Source organism: Lacerta agilis, chromosome 1, assembly GCF_009819535.1.
Source record: "Lacerta agilis isolate rLacAgi1 chromosome 1, rLacAgi1.pri, whole genome shotgun sequence".
NCBI classification, from domain to species: domain Eukaryota; kingdom Metazoa; phylum Chordata; class Lepidosauria; order Squamata; family Lacertidae; genus Lacerta; species Lacerta agilis.
The window spans coordinates 38,576,780-38,596,515 of NC_046312.1; the positions used below are offsets into that span (position 1 = coordinate 38,576,780).

The 19,736-nt window shown below is 40.6% G+C and overlaps 1 protein-coding gene across 2 annotated transcripts in view; it reads right to left on the bottom strand.

Moving 5' to 3' along the window:
• Positions 1-447: 447 nt before the first annotated feature.
• Positions 448-19,736, bottom strand: part of RASGRP1 (RAS guanyl releasing protein 1) — a 49,131-nt gene continuing 29,842 nt past the window's right edge. Inside the window, exons 3-17 of one of the 2 annotated variants that reach the window (XM_033144728.1) lie at positions 19,628-19,733; positions 18,139-18,201; positions 16,693-16,824; positions 14,645-14,798; positions 12,422-12,595; positions 12,039-12,155; positions 10,964-11,239; positions 8,979-9,059; positions 7,243-7,347; positions 6,169-6,278; positions 5,259-5,403; positions 4,517-4,553; positions 3,229-3,375; positions 2,282-2,652; positions 448-933 (exon numbers count right to left, since the gene is read on the bottom strand). In XM_033144728.1, coding sequence (XP_033000619.1) covers positions 802-933; positions 2,282-2,652; positions 3,229-3,375; positions 4,517-4,553; positions 5,259-5,403; positions 6,169-6,278; positions 7,243-7,347; positions 8,979-9,059; positions 10,964-11,239; positions 12,039-12,155; positions 12,422-12,595; positions 14,645-14,798; positions 16,693-16,824; positions 18,139-18,201; positions 19,628-19,733 — 2,150 coding nt within the window. In that variant the 3' untranslated portion in view covers positions 448-801. The remainder of the gene's footprint in view (positions 934-2,281; positions 2,653-3,228; positions 3,376-4,516; positions 4,554-5,258; positions 5,404-6,168; positions 6,279-7,242; positions 7,348-8,978; positions 9,060-10,963; positions 11,240-12,038; positions 12,156-12,421; positions 12,596-14,644; positions 14,799-16,692; positions 16,825-18,138; positions 18,202-19,627; positions 19,734-19,736) is intronic. The other variant, XM_033144737.1, reaches the window with a different exon arrangement.

Here is a 19,736-nt window from a genome sequence, read left to right on the forward strand (position 1 = left end):
AAGCCAGAGATTTAACCAGAAGTTGTGAATAAATATAACACAAGCTACAGAAAGGGTCACAAGTGTCTTGATACCATATTTTACAGTGCATCGTTCATGTGTCAGTTCTAGAATCATGGTAAGATGGAAATCTAAAGTGATTTTCACAAGACAATACAAAGCAGCTTTTAGCATCTCTAATGCTATTTGTCCACAGGTCTAACTAATACGTACTGATTGTGCAGGGCTACAGTTTTGAATTATTAATCTTAATTATGCCGACCCTCCAAGGGCAGCAAGGTTGGCTGTAGAGGTAGGGGGTGTATCAAGCACTGAAGTGTCATTTGCATAACAGCAACCTGCGCACACAATAAAGCTTCCCCTCTTCCTTTCCCGCTGCCTGCAGTCAGCTCCCCCCCCCCCAGCCTCATGCCCTCAAAATCTGTTCCAAATGCTTCAGGGGATATTATGAAGCAGATCTGTTTTGGGAGGTGTATGTGCTGGTGGTCCATGAGCAGATTTCGGGACCGTTGTGTGTGTGAACCTTGTTCGCCATGCACACTGAGAGCTACGCTGAATTCCACCCCTTGTTATGAAGGCAGCAAGAGTAACTCTTGCCATAATTCCAAATGTCGTCATTTCCGCCAAACAAAGGGCAAACTGTTTGAAACCTGTTGACAAGGCATGCATATGCCCACAAGTACTAATATCAGGCAGGACAGGGAAGACTGAACAGGAATATCTCTGTTTAAAAACCTGCCGCTCTGTATACGTTTGAATGCATCACTCTCAATGGTCTCATTGCCTTTACTGTCCTCCTGGCTACAAGCAGTCTCCATGTTCCCTGCTGTCCAATATGTGGTTTCTTCGAATGCTGAGGAATTCAATTTTCTTATGTGCCTGTTTAAGTCGTAGCTTTAAAGCTTCATTCTCCGTTGTAAGGATGTTTCTCTCCTAAGCAAAAACAACAGGTTGGTGTCATCCGAGCAGAATATACTTTAAAGAACAGTTTCAGTATCTACAGTCCTCCGTAGCAGAAACACTTGCTTGACTAGCATCTTATTCTCCAGGTTCACTTAACTATTATTCAAATTATAACAGCCTCAACAGTAAATGGAGTGAAAAATAAACAGCTGTCTGCATAAGAGAGGAGCAATTACTGTATTTTTCACTCCATAGGACACACCGGACCATAGGGCGCACCTCATTTTTAGAGGAGGAACAAGGAAAAAAAATATTTTTCTGGTTTTCCTCCTCTAAAAGCCCCCCCCCTTTTTTTGAGGATCAGCTAAAAGTTTTGCAGCTGTTTTTGCAAAGGCAAAAGGCCTTTTTTTGAGGATCAGCTAAAAGTTTTGCAGCTTTTTTTGCAAAGGGGGAAAAGCAAAGTTGCTTTTGCAAAGGGAAAAGCAAAGAGGAAAAGGCCCATTTCTTAAAATCTTAAGGAAAGGGAGCAGTTTCTACTGTTTCCAGACAGATAATCTAATCAGCCAGTCACATGTCCTGGGGAAACAAACAACCTCCCTCTGCAGCACATTCAACAAAGGAGGGCGGGGCTGAAAGGGAGCCGGGACTCTTATCTCTCTCCCGATCTCTTGCTGATCAGCTGCTGAGTGGGGTCCTTTCAACACTCCCTTTTCTCTTTGTAAAATAAAAAGCACAATCTGCTTTTGGCCCCTGGGCAATTCAGCTCCAGGGACCACCATTCGCTCCATAAGACGCACAGGTATTTCCCCTTACTTTTCAGGAGGAAAAAAGTGCGTCTCATGGAGCAAAAAATACGGTACTAACTACTGCATCTCTCAAGAAAACAAGACATGCTTTCACGTGCAAAAGACAACATTTTATACAAGACTCTAAGAGAACACATCTGTCTAATATATAGATTTTTTTTTTTTTGCCTTATCCATTGTAGGCAATGCGAAGGGGGAAGGAAAATGTCGCTCCATCCCAACTTGGATACAAGAAAATGGCAGAGGAATGGATTTGATGGTAGCTCTGCCATTCTCTCCCCATCCCAGTCAGTGAGATTACAAGGTGGGATTGCTTTGTTTAACAGGCTTCCACCCCAATGACACTCATTAGGCAGCCGACAGCTACTTCCCTTAAAAGTATCACATCCCTTATAACTATTTGACATTTAGCAGTAGATATATCAGGGATGTTACCTACTAACTGAACAAAATTGAACCTGGGTCTTCCCAGTCTATTCTGACTTTCTCAAACTGGTTCCCATTTGTCATAGTGGTAATGCTGCATACTGTGTTATTTATTACATGCGATTCTCAAAAACTGTTTGCAGTACCTGCTCTAATTCCTGGTATGTGGGTTTTAGAGCACAGGGCTCCTGCTTTGTTTTTTGACTGCAGTCCTTGTTTTCCCATTTCACATACGCCTTTTTACGGCTAAGAACCGGGCTTGGACACGGCGACAGCGGAGTAGGCTGCAGAAGAGTGTTTTCAGGTAGCGTTCCTGGCTCTCTCGGTTGCCTGGGGAGCCCATCACTATGTGCCACCACTAAGTCAGTTTGTGTACTCTTGTGTAACACAGATGGCTTTAGCCTCACTGAGATCTTTTGAGCAGACACCCCCATAAGCATAATAGTTCTGTCTTTGCTCCCTTCACTGTGCTCCACAACTTCTCCGTTAGGAAATGGAAATCCTCCCTCCTCCAGACCTGTAAGGGACGGGAAAACGAGGGGATGGGAAAACACACAAAACACAAAGGTGAGTATGAATATGGGAGATGAAAGCAGGGCAGTGGTTAAAGTGAGTTGCATGCTATCCTTTAAACTTTGAGCTGAATTATCAAAGTAGGTGAAATGCTTTGCTGATATAACTACATTTCATTCTTCCCAGACTTCTCTTTCTCTCCATTGTTGCCCACTTACTTAATATCACTCCCGGCCGCATTGGTGAAGTGAAGAAACAAAACAACTACGTGATCCGTAATGTGGAGATAATAATATAGGGCTTTTGCGAGGATTACTGAATTTTTTTTGAAAACATGTATATCTTGCTATTCCACTTTTTAAAGAAAGGCACATAACGTGGTTTACAACTAAGATTCTAACTCCCATAATCCTTAGTTAGCAGGACCAGTAGTCTGATATGATGAAATTTAAAGTCCAACAACATTCAGGGACCCCAGGTTTAAGAAAGGCTGCTATAGGTGATAATGGTGTAGGAGCAGAATGAAGTTGGGCTAACCCAATTTCTTCATTCATGAGTTCTTAATAAGAAACTTTCTCACCATGCATGTGCTCTTTGAGCCCCATGGGACAAAGACTAGATGCAAGGGCTGAAGCAGGGCTGTTGTCTACTGCTGGGACTTTGGCTCTTCTCTTGCATTCAAATACAACCAGATCTTTGCATTGCTTGTGGCAGTTCATTCCACAATCTGCAAACAAATACAAACAACGGAAGGTCATTGGCTTGAAAGCAAAAACTAAGCAGGGGGGAGGGGTGTCTTTTCTCACACTAATACTTCATCTCCCACCCCATGAAGCCAAAGCTCTTTCCTCTGTAGAAACCCCACAAAATGCTAAAAATAAAATACCCACAACAACTTACAGCAGAAGCCTATGCATTATTGACTCTACTATGTCCAATGTTGCTTACTCCCTAGTAAGTGTGATTAGGAATGCAGCCATAGTTGTAATAAGGAAGGACGGAGTACTTTCCTTTACTATGAGTTACTTCTTGTGCCACTTTCATATTTATTAATGCAGATTAATAATTTATTAATGCAGATCATTAATGCATATTTATTAATTCAGATCACATGGCAGTGTTACATTCTGCTGCTGCTTAGTACCCAAGCAATGCAATCACCTACCATTTAATGTCCAAAATGTGTGAGTGTAGGAGGGAATGATTCCTTAAATTATCTAAGTTGTTTTCGGTCCAGTATACCTGAAGGAGCGTCTCCACCCCCATCGTTCTGCCCGTGCACTGAGCTCCAGTGCCGAGAGCCTTTTGGCGGTTCCCTCGCTGCGAGAAGCCAAGTTACAGGGAACCAGGCAGAGGGCCTTCTTGGTAGTGGCACCCGCCCTGTGGAATGCCCTCCCACCAGATGTCAAAGAGAAAAACAACTACCAGACTTTTAGAAGACATCTCAAGGCAGCCCTGTTTAGGGAAGCTTTAAATGTTTAATAGACTGTTGCATTTTAATATTCTGTTGGAAGCTGCCCAGAGTGGCTGTGGAAACCCAGACAGATGAGCCGGGTATAAATAATAAATTATTCTTATTTTTATTCTAGAAGGATGTAGGATCTGAGGGCTGGAAGTAGCCAGGGGGTGGGGAGATATTGGGGGTGACTTCGAATGTTTCTAAGTGGTTCGTGCTAGACCCTCTGAACTTCCTACATATTGAGACTTTGTCTCTCAGCTTATTCTTAGGTCTATTGTATCAAAGGAAAAAGTTTCACAACACAAAATGGGGTCATGGATATGGTAAGGCACTCTTAGAGTAGAACCACAGCACTGCTGTCATTTACAAGCCATTTTAAATCTTCATTAACAAAAGCAGAATGTGTTACCTTTGCATCTATATCCTTGTTTAATAACTCCCCAGAGCTGAAAATTCAAGCAAAGACATATTATCACACTACAGTCAACTTAAGACAGTAGACTCATACCTTTCCTCAACCTCAGTTCACTCCTCCAATTCTGCAAAGTCATCCAATCAAAATGACCCACCCGCACATGTGTTCTGAGGCCTTCTGCTTTTCCTTTTAAAAAATTGATGCTCTCCCCCATTAAGAACAGACTAAAACTCCAGACAGAAAATCCAAGTGCTTTTTTTGTGGAGGTACTCAAAGGTACGCAGTACCTGCACCCTTTTTAAAAACTGTGACAACTTCATGGTACCTGCATCTTCTTTTCTTAAAAATATATTAATAAGCACTGAAGAATCCTATGCAAGAGATAAGTGTTGCTATCATCCATGGAGCTCCAAAACTATCAAAATCTAAACCACAATCACAATCTAGACTCCCTTGGATTCTTAATTGTCTAAGAAAAATACCAGCGTGTTTTACCCACCACTTTTGCTGAATTTATAGTATTCTGTTCCATTTGGAACTGCTTAATGTGGTTTATAATTGTGATGTTTTTATTTGTTTTATAATTGCAGATTCCATTGTTGTAACCCGCCATGGGATCTTACAGTGTCAGGAGGGTAGGAAATGTTAAAATTAAAAATTAAAATGAAATAAAAGCTATGGTTCCTCCCCATTCTGGCTATTTACTTTTAAAAATACCCCCTAAAACCAAGCTTACAAATCCAGCGCAGTTGTCACAAAATGTAGGCTTCAGGTAAGTGGTCTCTTGGAAGTTGTGGGCAAAGCCAAGGCCTAGTTTAGAATAGATTGAGCTGGCCCTCATGAAGTAAGCTGTGATTTCATCCCTGCTAATCAGACCTTCCCTGTAAAAACATACACATACACATACACACAAGGAAGAGGGTCATTTGAGGTTTAATACTGCTAAAATCGCAAGGAGTTAACAGTGTCTCCCTCTCTGTTTCATTCCACCTACACACACTGCCAACCCTCTGGTAAATTAGAGACTAAGGTAAATGCATTAATTCATTTTCACAGCAATGAACATCTAGAAATATATTACACACATGCACTCACATACACCCCACATGATCCTGTCAAGCAGGTCATGAGTTCTGCAGCAACTCATTTAACATTCAACAAAAACAGCTTAAGGAGCAGGCTTCACAATTGATTCTGAACACGCTACACAATTATCGAAACAAAGGAGAAGCCCAGGGAATACTTCCTAACACTGTACCTTCAAATTGCTCTTTACAATTTCTAATGCCATTTGGGACAATGAACAGTCGTGGAGGAATATGGAAATTGCACAACAGGGGACTCCTCCCCTAAACATAAAAGAAGAACGTTGCTCCAACATTAACTCTTTGAAGGTAAGCAGGTTCCTGACTTGTAACTGTTGTTCTGAAAATAATTGCACAAATGAGCGATCTACCAACTGGAGGGAAGCTCAAGCTAGTAGTTTTGAGACACGCCCCCCCTCGCTCACTTCCAGAATGCAGCCCAACTACCCACAATTCTTCAGCCCGTTCATCTGAGTGGGAAGCATGTAGGTGTAAGTTGACCTATTATGGCAATGAAAAAATGGAAGACCAAAAGCATAAATGTTGTCTGGAAGTACACACCTGTCCTTGTCCATTACACAAAACGAGAAAGGAAAGCTTGCCGCAATCTTCTCAAATTCTTCCTGAGAAATGTACCCATCCAGATCATGGTCGTAATTTTTGAAAACAGACTGAACAGAACAAAAGGGGGGGGGGAATTAAATGGAACCAACTAAAAATCACTTCAGTTTGGTTTTTTTAAACCACTTGCTACAAGTTACTATTATACAAACAAATACTACAATGTTCTATGGTAATTTAATTTCAAAATTAAATGCATTTTAGTAGTACAGGCGTTATATAATGCAACAATGAGAACAGCTTGTGGGCATATCTATGTACATGCAGTCTCAGTTCCTCTCATAGGAAAACCTACACAGTGTTTTATGAGGCAGATTCTTGACTAGCATTTAGGTATATTGGAGTAAGGTGACTTCTGCAAGCTGCTCACATAAGTACATATGCTGCATACATATGGCAGCTTTGTCAAGTACACACCTTACTCTAAGACTTCATTTAGCTTACACAACTTGACAAAGCACACAGTATGGCTACCTATCTGCTTTTCTCTCATTCTCCTCCTTCACTCTTTGAACATCTCATAAATTCTCTTACATTTCCCCCACTCTCACAGTTTTCTCCCCTCCTTGGGCACAGTAAATTGCAAGTTATATGCTGCAGTGGGGGTCCTATATCTAGAGAGAAATCTAGGTTATCTCTCTAAAGCATATGTGACAGCACTGAGATTCTTATACCTAGGCTACACATTATGGTCACCACTGAGATCAGCAGCCCCATGTTGTGTTTCCCACCTCCAGCTGTTTACATCCACAGCACTCACAGTATGAACTGAGGACACCATCAGAAAGCATGTTTCACTCTTTTTGCTCCATGCTTTTGGAAGCTGAGAGCAGAGAAACCTACTGCATGATGGTCCCACTTAATGCTGCAGGGAGAATGGGAAATCTGAAATGAGTGGGAATCTTGCAACAGGGATATTTACTCCCATGGTGAATGTACCATGAAACCATGAGCCAAATCAGGACTGCAAGATGTTGATATAAAACAAGCATGATAAATAGTTAGCATACTTACATCTACCATTCTCTGAACGTGTTTGCTAATGATCTTTGGGTCAGGTTTTGGGGCTACACCAGAGGCCCAGTCTGCTACTACTGGCGGTTTAGAAGGCGTCAAAGGCTAAAATAAGAATTATATACATCTACATTCAAACTTTCTTTTTTCATGTTATGGAAAGAAAAACAAATCCATCTGTTAAGAGCAGTTATTCCTAGATGTTTTAAAACATCCTTACAAAAAAATTTAAGTACTGCATGTATATTGAAAATGTAAGTAAACCAGTGAGACACAACTAACTTGGTGCATCCTGGTTGTATTTATTTATAATCCCACCTTTCGGAGCAGAGCCCACCCAAGGCAGCTCACACAATCATAAAAGCACAATGATTGATTATATAAATATAATAAAAACCAGCAAAGGCAATAACAGTTGTTAAGAGGTCAATTAAAACAAATAACAGAGAGTAACGTGAGCTATACTTGGTTACGTAACTCTCTAGATTTATTTATTTTTTAAGAAAAACCTCCGTAGCATAGAGGCCATGTGCACCTCTGAGAGGAGAGAGTTCCACCTCACTCTGATTATATCATTCTCACAAGGATGGAAGATACCAAACTATAGTTGGCAAGTTGCACTTTCCATACATTTGAAATATTCACATTCAGATGTTGTTACATAGAACACAGAACTGTAGAGTTGGAAGGGAACAACGAAGGTCATCTAGTCCAACTCCCTGTGATGCAGGAATCTTTGGCCCAATGCGGGGCTTGAACCCACAGCCCTGAGATTAAGAGTCTCAAGTTTTATTGCTTAGCTATATCCTGGTGTTCATTGCAATACAGCAGTGTTGGAACCTGCAGTGCACCTGCAAGCAACAGGTTTGAAGGAAGGTGACTGTCATGAGGAGCCTCCTCCAGTCCGTTAATCACTCATGGGGTGACAGCAGAGCAGAGCAGAGCCAAAAGCCAACCAGAGCCCTGAGTTTGGAAGTCCCACCCATGAAGAACTGAGATACTGGGTTGCTTCAGCATCTACTGGGCTGACTCCAAAGAGAGCAAATTGAAAGGGGATTGGAGAGTAGCCAGGCCCTCTCTTCTCCTCCTCCCTCCTCTCCCCAGATGGTTTTCTGGCCTTTTGTCAAGCCTGTAGTGGGAGGCCAGATTAGGTTTGAGGTGTCCTGGGGAATGGTAGTCACAATATATGCTCTTGTCACTATCCCTGGCTTTGGGAGGGCTTGGTTTGGCTCCCTTTTGACCTCCTGCCTGGCTTGTGGTGAAATACTGGTTTGAGGGTTCTACCATCCAGCTAATTTGTGGCCTTTTGGTATTTATCTCTGCTCTGGTATACTGGTTGCTAGGTTAGAATTTCAAAGCAGTAAATATTCTCCCCCCCCCCCTTGATATTGCAGAACTTCTTTAAAATTTTCTGATATAATACGCTCCAAAATGATTTTGATGCATCTGGGCAACAAATATTGTTATTTTGCTCATTTGAATTAAGGATCTTGTGCTTGCTAAAATGTATAAATGGAATAGGTTACTGACCGGTTTGCTATGGCATTATTCATTGAAATATTACAGAGCTGAAAAGCTATTGCTGCACATTAAGTGGCTCCAAGTAATTCAAAGCACAATTTCTTTGCAGAAAAGCAGCATATAAACCCAAACTAATCCAGTAAAAATAGCACTGTTAAGTACCGACTTACAGGTTTAATGCATGGAAACTATAACTGAATTGCTAGGATTCTTACCGCAGCCCGGTGACTTTTTGGCTCTCGTGCATATGAAAGTTCATAGATTTCATCTTCCGTGTAGTAAAGATCAAGGGACAGCTGAAAACAAACACAGGAACAGTTTACTCTCTAAGTTGCTGCAGCTTCTCTGGCAAGAGCTTGTCTTAAAAAAAAAAAGTGTAAGTGAAGCATTTTATAATGCATACTGAAATGGTATAAGCTTATGATGGTGTTGTGTTGATGTTGTTTTTTAAAAATACTATTGTTTTGATTTTGATATTTTTTTTAACAGAAAGTATTAGAAGTACCTTTTAAAAGAAAGAGGATCAACAATGGAATTTAAAATCCCTTTTCCAACAACACAGAAGTAATTCATACTTCAAGTTTGCAGCTTTCACTTCAGGTGCCTTTACACTTATATTGTGAAAGATCACAGATCTGTCTTTTTTGGATGTGTCAAGTTATTTTGCTAAAATGTAATGGGAAGCAAATGTTTTGGGGACCAAAAGTCCATGAGAGAACAACTTGTGATAGCAGTGGCATGTGGGGTGAAGCATCTTAGAGCTTCAGTTCTTAGAGACAATTCTAATCTTAGTGTTGCAGAGTGGATATTCCCAAATAAGCTTTCCATGAGTTTAGAGCTCCATGAGACCATGCTGATATATTCTCTACCACACAAGTGAGCTGCAGTGTGTGGTATGTACCCATGAGACACCTACCATTCACCCTCCACTCTCAGAAGTACGCCACTGGCATGGAAACTTACATGGAATCTGGCAATCTAAGAAGGCAACTGTGCATCTAGAACAGGGTCAGCAAACTTTTTCAGCAGGGGGCTGGTCCACTGACCCTCAGACCTTGTGGGGGGCCAGACTATATTTTTTTGGGGGGGGAATGAAGGAATATGCCCCACAAATAACCCAGAGATGCATTTTAAATAAAAGGACACATTCTACTCATGTAAAAATACGCTGATTCCCGGACCGTCCATGGGGCGGATTTAGAAGGCAATTGGGCCGGATCTGGTCCCTGGGCCTTAATTTGCCTACCCATGATCTAGAACTTCTTATAGCTGTAGGACACCCTAGATAAGTGATGTGGTTTTACATCGCAACTGAACCACGACAGTACAGTATCTGAAAGGGCCATAATGAAGCACCATAAATTAGCAGCATTATATTAGTGAATGATCTCAAGGAAGTGGACTCGCCAGCCCTCAGGAAAGCAAGTAGGCGCACACTTAGTGGGTTTCCAAAAATCACAAGGCCTATCTGCCTATTGATATGTCATTGTACTGCTGAACAAAGACCTACAATGCACTGTGTCAGGAAACTTTTGGGTATCACACGGCAGGATAGGGTCTCAAACAAAGATGTGCTCTCCCAAGCCAACATTCCCAGCATGTTTGCACTCCTGTCTCAGTGATGTCTATGCTAGCATTGTCATGTCCACAGAAGGGAAGATGGCAGAATCTCCAAGGAGCTGTCTTCAGACACCAGACCAACTGGCCATTACAAAGATGTCTGCATATGTGACACGAAGGATAGCAACATTAACCCTGCCATGTAAGGAGTCCCTTGCAGTGGCTGGAGACAGACAGTTAGGTCATGTATCCAGAGGAGAAGTGACCACTGGGAGGAGCACAGGGAGAAGAAACACCACGGTGCATCTGCAGCAGCCCACCCAGACGCATTTTGTTGCACCCAGCTGCAGCAAAACATGTGTCCCGTATCAGTCTCTACAGCCACCGCATGCGCTGCAACCTTCCAACAGTATGACTTCACCCCCCAAAGCGCATCCCGCAACAGACAGATGCCACCAACAACAACAACATGAGCAAAGACCTACAGGGAACAAATAAAATTTTAATAGGGTTTTTAGAGGGCCCAACTTGAAATCGCTTGGCCTGGTTTAACAGTCCAAGCTTTCTGACATTTAAATAATTAAAGGATGGGGGAAAGTAAAAGACATTTATAATACGATCTGTAAAGACGGAGACTTACCGTGAGGAGATGAACAAGATCCTTGTTAGCTTCCAGGGGAGGGCCTATCTCTTGCAGTTGTATCAGTTCATTGACATGATTATACAAAGAATACAATTTATGTATATTAACTTTGTTGTCTTCCAAGTAATCTGGCATGGCCTCATAAAGGGAGATCAAGTCTTTCAGATGTACTCCAAGGATAGGGATCTTAAAGTTACTGCACTCGCTGTAAGCACGTCGATAATTATCATAGTTCCTACAAGATGATAGCAGTTCTGTCATTTCATTAAACACCTAAAGAAAAAGAAAGAAAAACACTAATTCACTATGCTCACCATTAGGGCCACTTTAGAACCACATCACCAGCAGATGAATTTCGCATACTTGCCGTTAAATTCAATGCAAATATACTGGCTGCATTTCAAACCAAGGCTTAGGACTCATGATCCGCCCCCCCCCCCTTATATAGTGTGGATGACACTGGAATCTTACACGTCTGTTTTAGATTAATTGCAGTTTAGCATAGCATTATCACCATCATCATCATCATCTAAAAATAATCTAAAAACAGAAGTGAAGGATTCCAAACTCCTCCTTGCAGCCCCACTGGAGGAGAAGGGAGAGGAGCTCACAAACTTGCTGAAATTGTTTCTCATGATGCTCAGCTATGGTTTAGTGTTACATCTGAAAGAGGCCACCAAATGAGTGCTGTGCGGTCTTATAGCACATTATAGACAACCTCTCAGTGGAGGATAGGGGTGCCTGGCGTGCTCTGGTCCATGGGGTCATGAAGAGTCGGACACGGCTGAACGACTGAACAACAAAGACAACCTCTCTTTTTAAAAATCAGGCTTTAGCTACAGTGGCAAAAACTCAATAAACTCTATTAATTGAGCAATATTTCCATTGTGGTGGCATAAATAATAAATGAGTATATTTATTTTGAGAGGGAACCATAACTGTGAGAGGAATATAGTCTGTTAGCAAATCTGATTTCATTATTGTGAATCACTTTTACAATTCTTATGGCTGAAAAGCAGTATACAAATATTGCAAAAGAAAGACATGGAACAGAGGGAAGAGTTCAACAAACCTTATGAATATCATGAGGAACGTGAGAACTTGTTTCTTTAAGTCTAGAAATGGAACTATGGCAAAGGCCACCTATCACAGCCATTAATGTATTAAAATTCTGCAACTGATGAAGTTTCTGTGTAAAAAAAAATAGGAACAGTCAGTATTCAGTTTTTGATTTTGGCAGATGTATACTTCCCAACTTTACATGATAGAACAGAGAGAGACCTGACCTCAATGAATTTGACTGGCTCCCCCCCCCCCCCATGTAACACAACAATTTAATTCAATGTCAGTATCCGCAATCTGACTCACATTTATATATTCTGCCCTTCCCAAATCATTCTAAATAGGTGCAGGAAAGAAATTACTTCAAAAAACTCAAAACAATTTACAGCTGACCTGGGCCACATGAATGAATTTGATGAATACTTCAGCTCGAAGCTGCGGTGTCGGCCTATTGAGTACCATTAGCTGCACCCACTGGGAGATACCGTTACAAAGAGCAATTGAGCGTTCCATGGTTGGATTGTCCTTCACACAGCCATTCATGATGTAGTTCTGATAATCTGGAAGCTTAAACGAAAAGAAGGTTGGTGGAGCAAAATTAACATTAATTTTGCTTCTATTACTGTATTTCTTACACCCCCTGTTTCTGCAGTGAGACAGACCTCTAAAGCAGGCATGTGCAAAGTCCATTGTGGGGGCCTAATTCAGCCCGCCGGTTCGTTTAATCCGGCTCCTGTGGCAGTTTATTTCCTGGAGTAAAATCCTAAAAAAAAGCTCAAAAACTTTGGTTAACCCTTTGGTCGGCCCCCACGGCCCTTCACTTCTTCAAATCTGGCCCTCTTTGAAAAAAGTTTGGACACCCCTGCTCTAAAGTCTTCAAAGGCTATGTGATACCTAATGTGTAGATGTCCTGCTTCATTTTGAGTATCTCCATCCCCAAACTGGACATTTTTAATAGCTGCATAGAAATTCTCCATGTGAGCAAAGTTATCCACATGGCAAGCTGCTCCATACATTATTTCTAATCAGTACATGGAGCAAACTGTATGCCAGGGGTGGGCAACCTTTTTTCAGTCACATTCCCTCACAGGTAAATCTGTCAGGGGCTGTGGGTGGAGTCAGAACTATTGACGGACAGAACCTTACAAAAAGGTATTATGGATTCGCTAACCCGAAATAAAGACCATCCTACTTAATTTTTCACCGATCCTATATTAATCTGCTCACATATAACCATCACTGGGTTTGGATTACAATCAAATATGTACACAGAGGATGAGAGTTGTTACTATTATTAATTAATTTGTTTAATTGATTAATTAATTTTAATTAATTAAAACCACACCAAGATACTGTTCTGGAAAACAAGTGAAAGTAATTCTTTTCTGCAGAAGCTTTTCAATTTGTTCTCAGACAGCTAAAGGGAAAACTTCTATTCTACAACAAGGAAATACAATATCCTTGCGCTTCTTGTAACCAATAATCATTAACATTTTAATGGCAAAATGTTAAGCATTATATAAGTGTGTGTGTGTCTGTGTGTCAGGGATACAGAGACGTGACTCCAGCTTCCAAGGCTGTTAGATTTTAACTTCGCACATGAGAGGAGTCATGAACCTAGAGCTTAAAATAAAAAGTACTGACACATGACTAAGTGAGAGCTTTTACAGCTTATTCCCCTAACTGCTAAACTTACAGAATCTGAGCAATGTTATTCAGGAGACAGGAGGAGTATGTTAGGGCTTTTTTGAGGGGGGACACATTCCACAGCTTTGGAGCAATATGGTTATGCATTTTCAAGCAAAAGGGTGAAGAGAATAAAGAACTGATATTTATCAACAACCTGTTCCTGATGCAAAACAAATCATGCGCAATATTAGCCCAACAGAATAGGACTGCCAGGTTTAATGGGTTGCATCCAGCGGTGGCTTTACACTAGCAAGTAGAGATTCACCGCTGCTGCTCCTACACCTGATGACGAACTGAATCTGAAGATTGTGGGGACCTTACATAACAGGATGAAATATGGAGCAAAGGACTATAGTAGGTAAGAAGCTTGGCAAAAACTGGGTAACTTGCCCTGTATGAGCATAAACAACATCTGCTAGTGAAACGCCATCATTGGATGCAATCCATTATGACCCATTAACAGTATTTAAATTATTTGCCTTTTGTACCTTTCTGTCCAATGGGAAGGAAATGTCCCCAAAGCCTAATAGACCATCCATCTATTTTAAAACCAAACCATCTAGACCAGGAGTGGGGGAACTTTATCAGCCCAGGGGCCACATTCCCAAACAGCTACATGCCAGAGGCAAAAATGGATGGGGAATGGATGTGACTCTTATTTTTGCATTCCAGCCATACTAATGCCAGAGGTTTGCACATACCCCCCCCCCATCCAAGAAAGTGAGAAGAATTATCACCATTCAAGGCTGCATTTCAGTACTCAAGGAGGGCAAAGAGCACGACCAGTGACTGACAGGACCTGGGGAGAGTCCTGGGGGATTTGTATTTGACTAGCAGGCTGAAGCTTTCCTACCCCTGAACTACACATACACCCTGTTAAAAAAAACACCATTTGAGTTATCAACTTATGGAAATCCATCTGCTCACTGATATCCGTCGGAAGGATTTGAACTCAAGGTAAGTGAGGTGGTCTGACAACTCCTCTGGTTCCAAGTGATCAAAGAGTAGCGACACTTTTCGTTTCTTACTGCTGTTAGATTTTATCCGCTGTGTGATCTTTCTGGACCACTCTCGAGCATTTCTTTAAAAAGAAAGAGAAAGGAAAACTAAAAGTGGTAATTTATCTTCTGCAGCAGAATTTACTAGCATGTTCCTTTCCAAACAAAATCACACAATCATTCATTCATTCAATTTATATCCCCCTCAAAGGAGAACATGGCAAAAAACACAATAATAATCATACTGACAATAATAGTTTAAAAAACATAATAATCATGATAATAATTTTAACATTTGTACCCCATCCATCTGACTGGGTTGCCCCAGCCACTCTGGCTGGCTTCCAACAGATATAAAAACATAACAAAACATCAAACATTAAAAACTTCCCTACACGGGGCTGCCCTCAGATGTCTAAAAACTGTTATAAAAACAGTTTAAAACTTTCTCTCAACCAGCGATTTCAGGGTTTCCAGGAACAGTGCACTTCAACCATCAAATTGAGTAAATAGAAGTGTCCTTAAATTCCTCCTGAAAGCTAATAATGAGGGAGACAGAGCCACCTCATGAACGAGGGCACTCAATAAACAGGGTGAAACCACTGAAAAGGCCATGATGGGTCAATGCCAACCAGGCAGTCCCTGGTGGCGGCAGCACCAACAAGCCCTCACCTGTCAATCATAAGGTCTGAGGTGGTTAATACTGTGGATGAGGTTCTTTTATGTACTTTGATCCTAAGCCATTTTGGGCTTTATATGCTAGTACTAACACCATGAATTGGGCACAGCAGTGTTTTCAGTTGCATTCTGCTCCAATTATAACTAAAATAACAAACTGCAATTTGTCTCCTCAGTGAAAACATGAATTCTAATGGATACGAGCATGCAACAAATCTATTATAATTTTCACAGCCAAGAGATTAACTAATTTCAATATCCTTCTGCTTAATCAGGTGTTACTGCTAAACCAAATTAGCAGAAAGTAATATTACATGCAAGATTTCTTTTTTTTTTCAAGGAGAGAACTGCAGGAAATGAACTTCAGATAAGAGCATTTCTCTCCTGTATTTATAGTTAACCAGATAAAATACCCAGCAGTAAATGAAGCAAAGACACAACAAGGACAGGAGCTAGACAGATATGTGACTATGGCTTGAAGTTATCTTTCTATAAGGCAAATTCTCATGCAAAGAAAAGATACCGCTTTGGAAGGGGGTAGGCCATATTTTAGCAGAATCCACCTCCCCCAAGAAATGCAGGGCATGCAGGAAAAAGCCCCATTTGTGCTAGCTAAACAGCACAACTGTTTAGTTGACTCTGGATCTAAACATTTTTCTAAAGGCCCAACTTGTATGTGCAATCTACAGTGTGGTCACGTTTGAATCACAACTGCATGGGGACACCATTTGTGTGAAACGAGTCCCTGTCTATGGCAATTCATACCCGGTCATTATTACTGTTGAAGTTTATTCCTAAGATGCCTTTTGGCCATGGTGCACACACAAATGCAAAACCTAAGTAAAAACTGCAACTTACAAAAATGTAAAACAATAAACTTTATTTTTTTAAAAAAAGACAAGATGCTAAGTCCTCCCTGTTCATACTAAAAGGACTCACACAAAACGCCAGAGAGAACATTGGAGATTCTCCTTCCTTGGAGGTTTTTAAGCAGAGGTTGGATGGCCATCTGTCATGGCTGCTTTAGCTGAGATCCCTGCATTGTAGGGGGTTGGACTAGATGACCCTTGGGATCCCTTCCAACTCTACAATTGTATGATTCTATGTATTTGTGATTCAAGCAGCAACCATGCCACATACTGTACATGGAAACTGTTCCTGAGGAGTTAAACAGAAAAAGGAAACACTCCTATTCATAACTAGATAGTACACATTATTTTTCCTGGAAGTTTAGCAGCAATGGCTTTCTTGTGTATGTTGTGTGTATTTCTCCCAATATATTAAGACCTTGACACTCACATTTGAGATGTGTCAATTAGGCGACAGTGCAACTCCTCACCATTAACTCTCACCAATTCTTGAAATTCCTCCATGGCATTCGTAAGATTGGAATCTGTTTTGAACATGACCCAGAATTCTCTTATCCAATACCTGTTGACAATAACAACAATAAAATTACGTTGTATTTATAACTTTGTATGCCATTAGTAGACACAAACCCAATAAATCATTAGCTTTATCCACTTTATCACCTAACCAACCATCTTCCGCTTTCTGCTATATTTAATACGTTTAGCAAATTTGATCTTCATACTCCTCCTCGACTTCTGGCTTATATTTGGTTTGCTGTACTCCTCACAATCATCCCTTCCTCTTTATTCGTTGGATAAGATTTCTACTTGATTCTAAGAAATTACCGGTATGTCACTTTTGAGAAATATACCTTTTTGAAATTAAATATATGACTGGGCAGGATTTCCTGGGCAATTTTCCACCTACATATAATGTTGAATTTGAAAGTGCTGTGGCTAACTGTTTCTGCCTGGCTTTATGTTGGTTTCTCAACTTGATTTTCTAAGGCACAATGATTTACTGTACCTAGGCCATTTAATTTCTACTATCATGACCCACATTCACATATACTTTGTCAATCTAAGTGTTGAAGTTTCCCTTTGCTGTTTTATAATTTGGCTGCCATTCCCATTACTTCTTGTGCCTCATTATCAATATCCAACGTTTGGTTCAGTGCCGGAGAAGGGATTGCATAGTCTTCATAGAACACATAATCTTAAAACTTAAAGGGGGAACAATCTAGTCTGGGAGCTTTGGGGAGGGAGCTTTAACCCTTTGAACAGCCCCCAACTCCCCAAAATTGCCTAGTTTGCTAATGATATCATGTCTCCTTGGTCCCTTAGAATGGGGGTTGTTAATTTTCACCCACCCTTCCTAACACAGCAATCCCCACCCTCACTGTATCCAATGTTATTCCCAAATGTTCCCCAGCCCTCAGGTTATTAGTTCAGTGTAGGAGACTGGCAAAGCTATATTGCAAGAGTGAAAATCTGTCCATGGATATTAGGATGCAAATGAATAAAAACATTTTACAAATTATAAGTTCGTAAATGCTGCATCTTAGGTGACATCTTGTCACCGAAGAAGTCACCACCAGCACTATAAATATTTATTGTCTCTTCCCAGACCATATTTAGGACCAAAATAAGCCAAGATTCACCTGGGGCCCTAAGGCTGCTGTTTGCCTGCATAGATGAATAACCAAGCCTTGATCTGTCACAACCAATAATAAACCGCACAATAAATGTCTGCTTTTATTGCCCTAAAAATAATCATAAGGTATGACCTCAACAAATACTTCCCTTCTTTTTTAAAATAATAGCAAAAAAAAATATATTTCATCACAAGTTTCATTTGATAGACCATCTGTTAAAAAAAGAAAAGTGCTCTTACCTTACAAGGTAACATATTTTATAGCAAATCAAAGAAGAATTATTCTCCAAAGCATCCAGATATGTAATAAATTGCTAAGGAAAATATGTCAAAAGCCTATAGAAAAGAAGGAAGTTCATAAAACCCCATCTGAAAATACTAATACTACAGCTTAATTTGTTAAATACTAACAGAATATTGTATTAATAAAATTTTGTAGATATGTAGATAAAATCAGCTAGTACCTCTGCATATCCTACAGTTAAAATGGCCTATATTTGCAAAAAAAATTGGTTTTGCTAGCTATATATTCACCCAGTGATACCCAAGGGTTGTCAACCAAGGACTTTCGGTTTGGCTTGCCATGGCAGAAGCTGATCATTACATCGGAGTCATTTCGCATGGAATATTTTGAGGATGAGATGGGAGTAATCATCCTCCCACCCCCATCCCCCAGGGACAGGGGGGGCAGCTTCACCCGCAGATCGCCTAACACCTGCCCCCAATCCGGAAGGAATGAGGGGGCAGGGGCACTGGGTGGAAAGCACCATGCATCTCTTTGGCAACTCTCCAAAGTCACCACCATGAGCAAACCAACTCCTGTTTTTTAAGATGAAAATTCAGACTTAATTAACGGGCATGCTCTGAGTGAGGGGAGATAAACTACTCTGCTAATTGATTCAGCAACTGAGAAGCCAAAGGATTCGAGTGGAAGAGGGATTGTCACCACGATGGAACTGGTATGTCAGAACGCAAGGGGACTGAGCCTCATTTGCTACTTTTTGAGATACTTCGTATTTGCTATTTTACTTGGCAAATCCCCTGGAACGACGGACTACCGATTGATTATGTATGCAAGTGGGACTGGAGAGTATTCTAATATTTAAGACTCACTTCGACCTAATTATTAACTGTGTGGAAAAGGTTTATAAATCTGCAACTGATTTTAATGGATTGTTAAGACTGGAAGATTATTTTATAATTTGGAATGTTTTTAATGTGGCTTTTATTGGATTGTTAAATTGGAATATTTAATAAATATTATTATAAAAAAGGGTTGTCAACCAAGGTTCCAATGATTATATTATTGTGGCAAAAGGAAAGTGCCTTATACTATAAGTTTGCAAATTATAGGATGAAACCAAGCTCATATGCACCTCCCAAAATAATGTGTTGATTGGAATTACTAGCTTTTGCTCTTCCCAAGTGTTCCAGTGCAGTCCTTTCAGTATTTTGAGAGAAATTACCCTTAAAAATGTACACTTCAGTGCAATTTTTCATGTGGATTTTTTTAAAGTCCAAACTGTGTTACATCTAAGTAATAGGCTCCAGAGGGGTGGGGTGGGTGTGATGGAATTGTATATAGGAACTAAGACCAAGAAAATTCCACTGACCTGATTTGTTTCATGTTCATTAAAGAATTTGCGGTTAGGAATGCCCACTCCCCAAATGATACCATAGCTTCTCTATTAGGAATTAATGAAATAATTGCAAATGTTTAAAAGGATATAGATCAATAAGTTTTCGCAGCATCTCAGTGGAGGAGATAATAAGCCGGTGCATGCTCAGTGTTACCTTCAGCAGTTGGTAGTTTTTTAACAGGTTTCCTTCTGAATCTG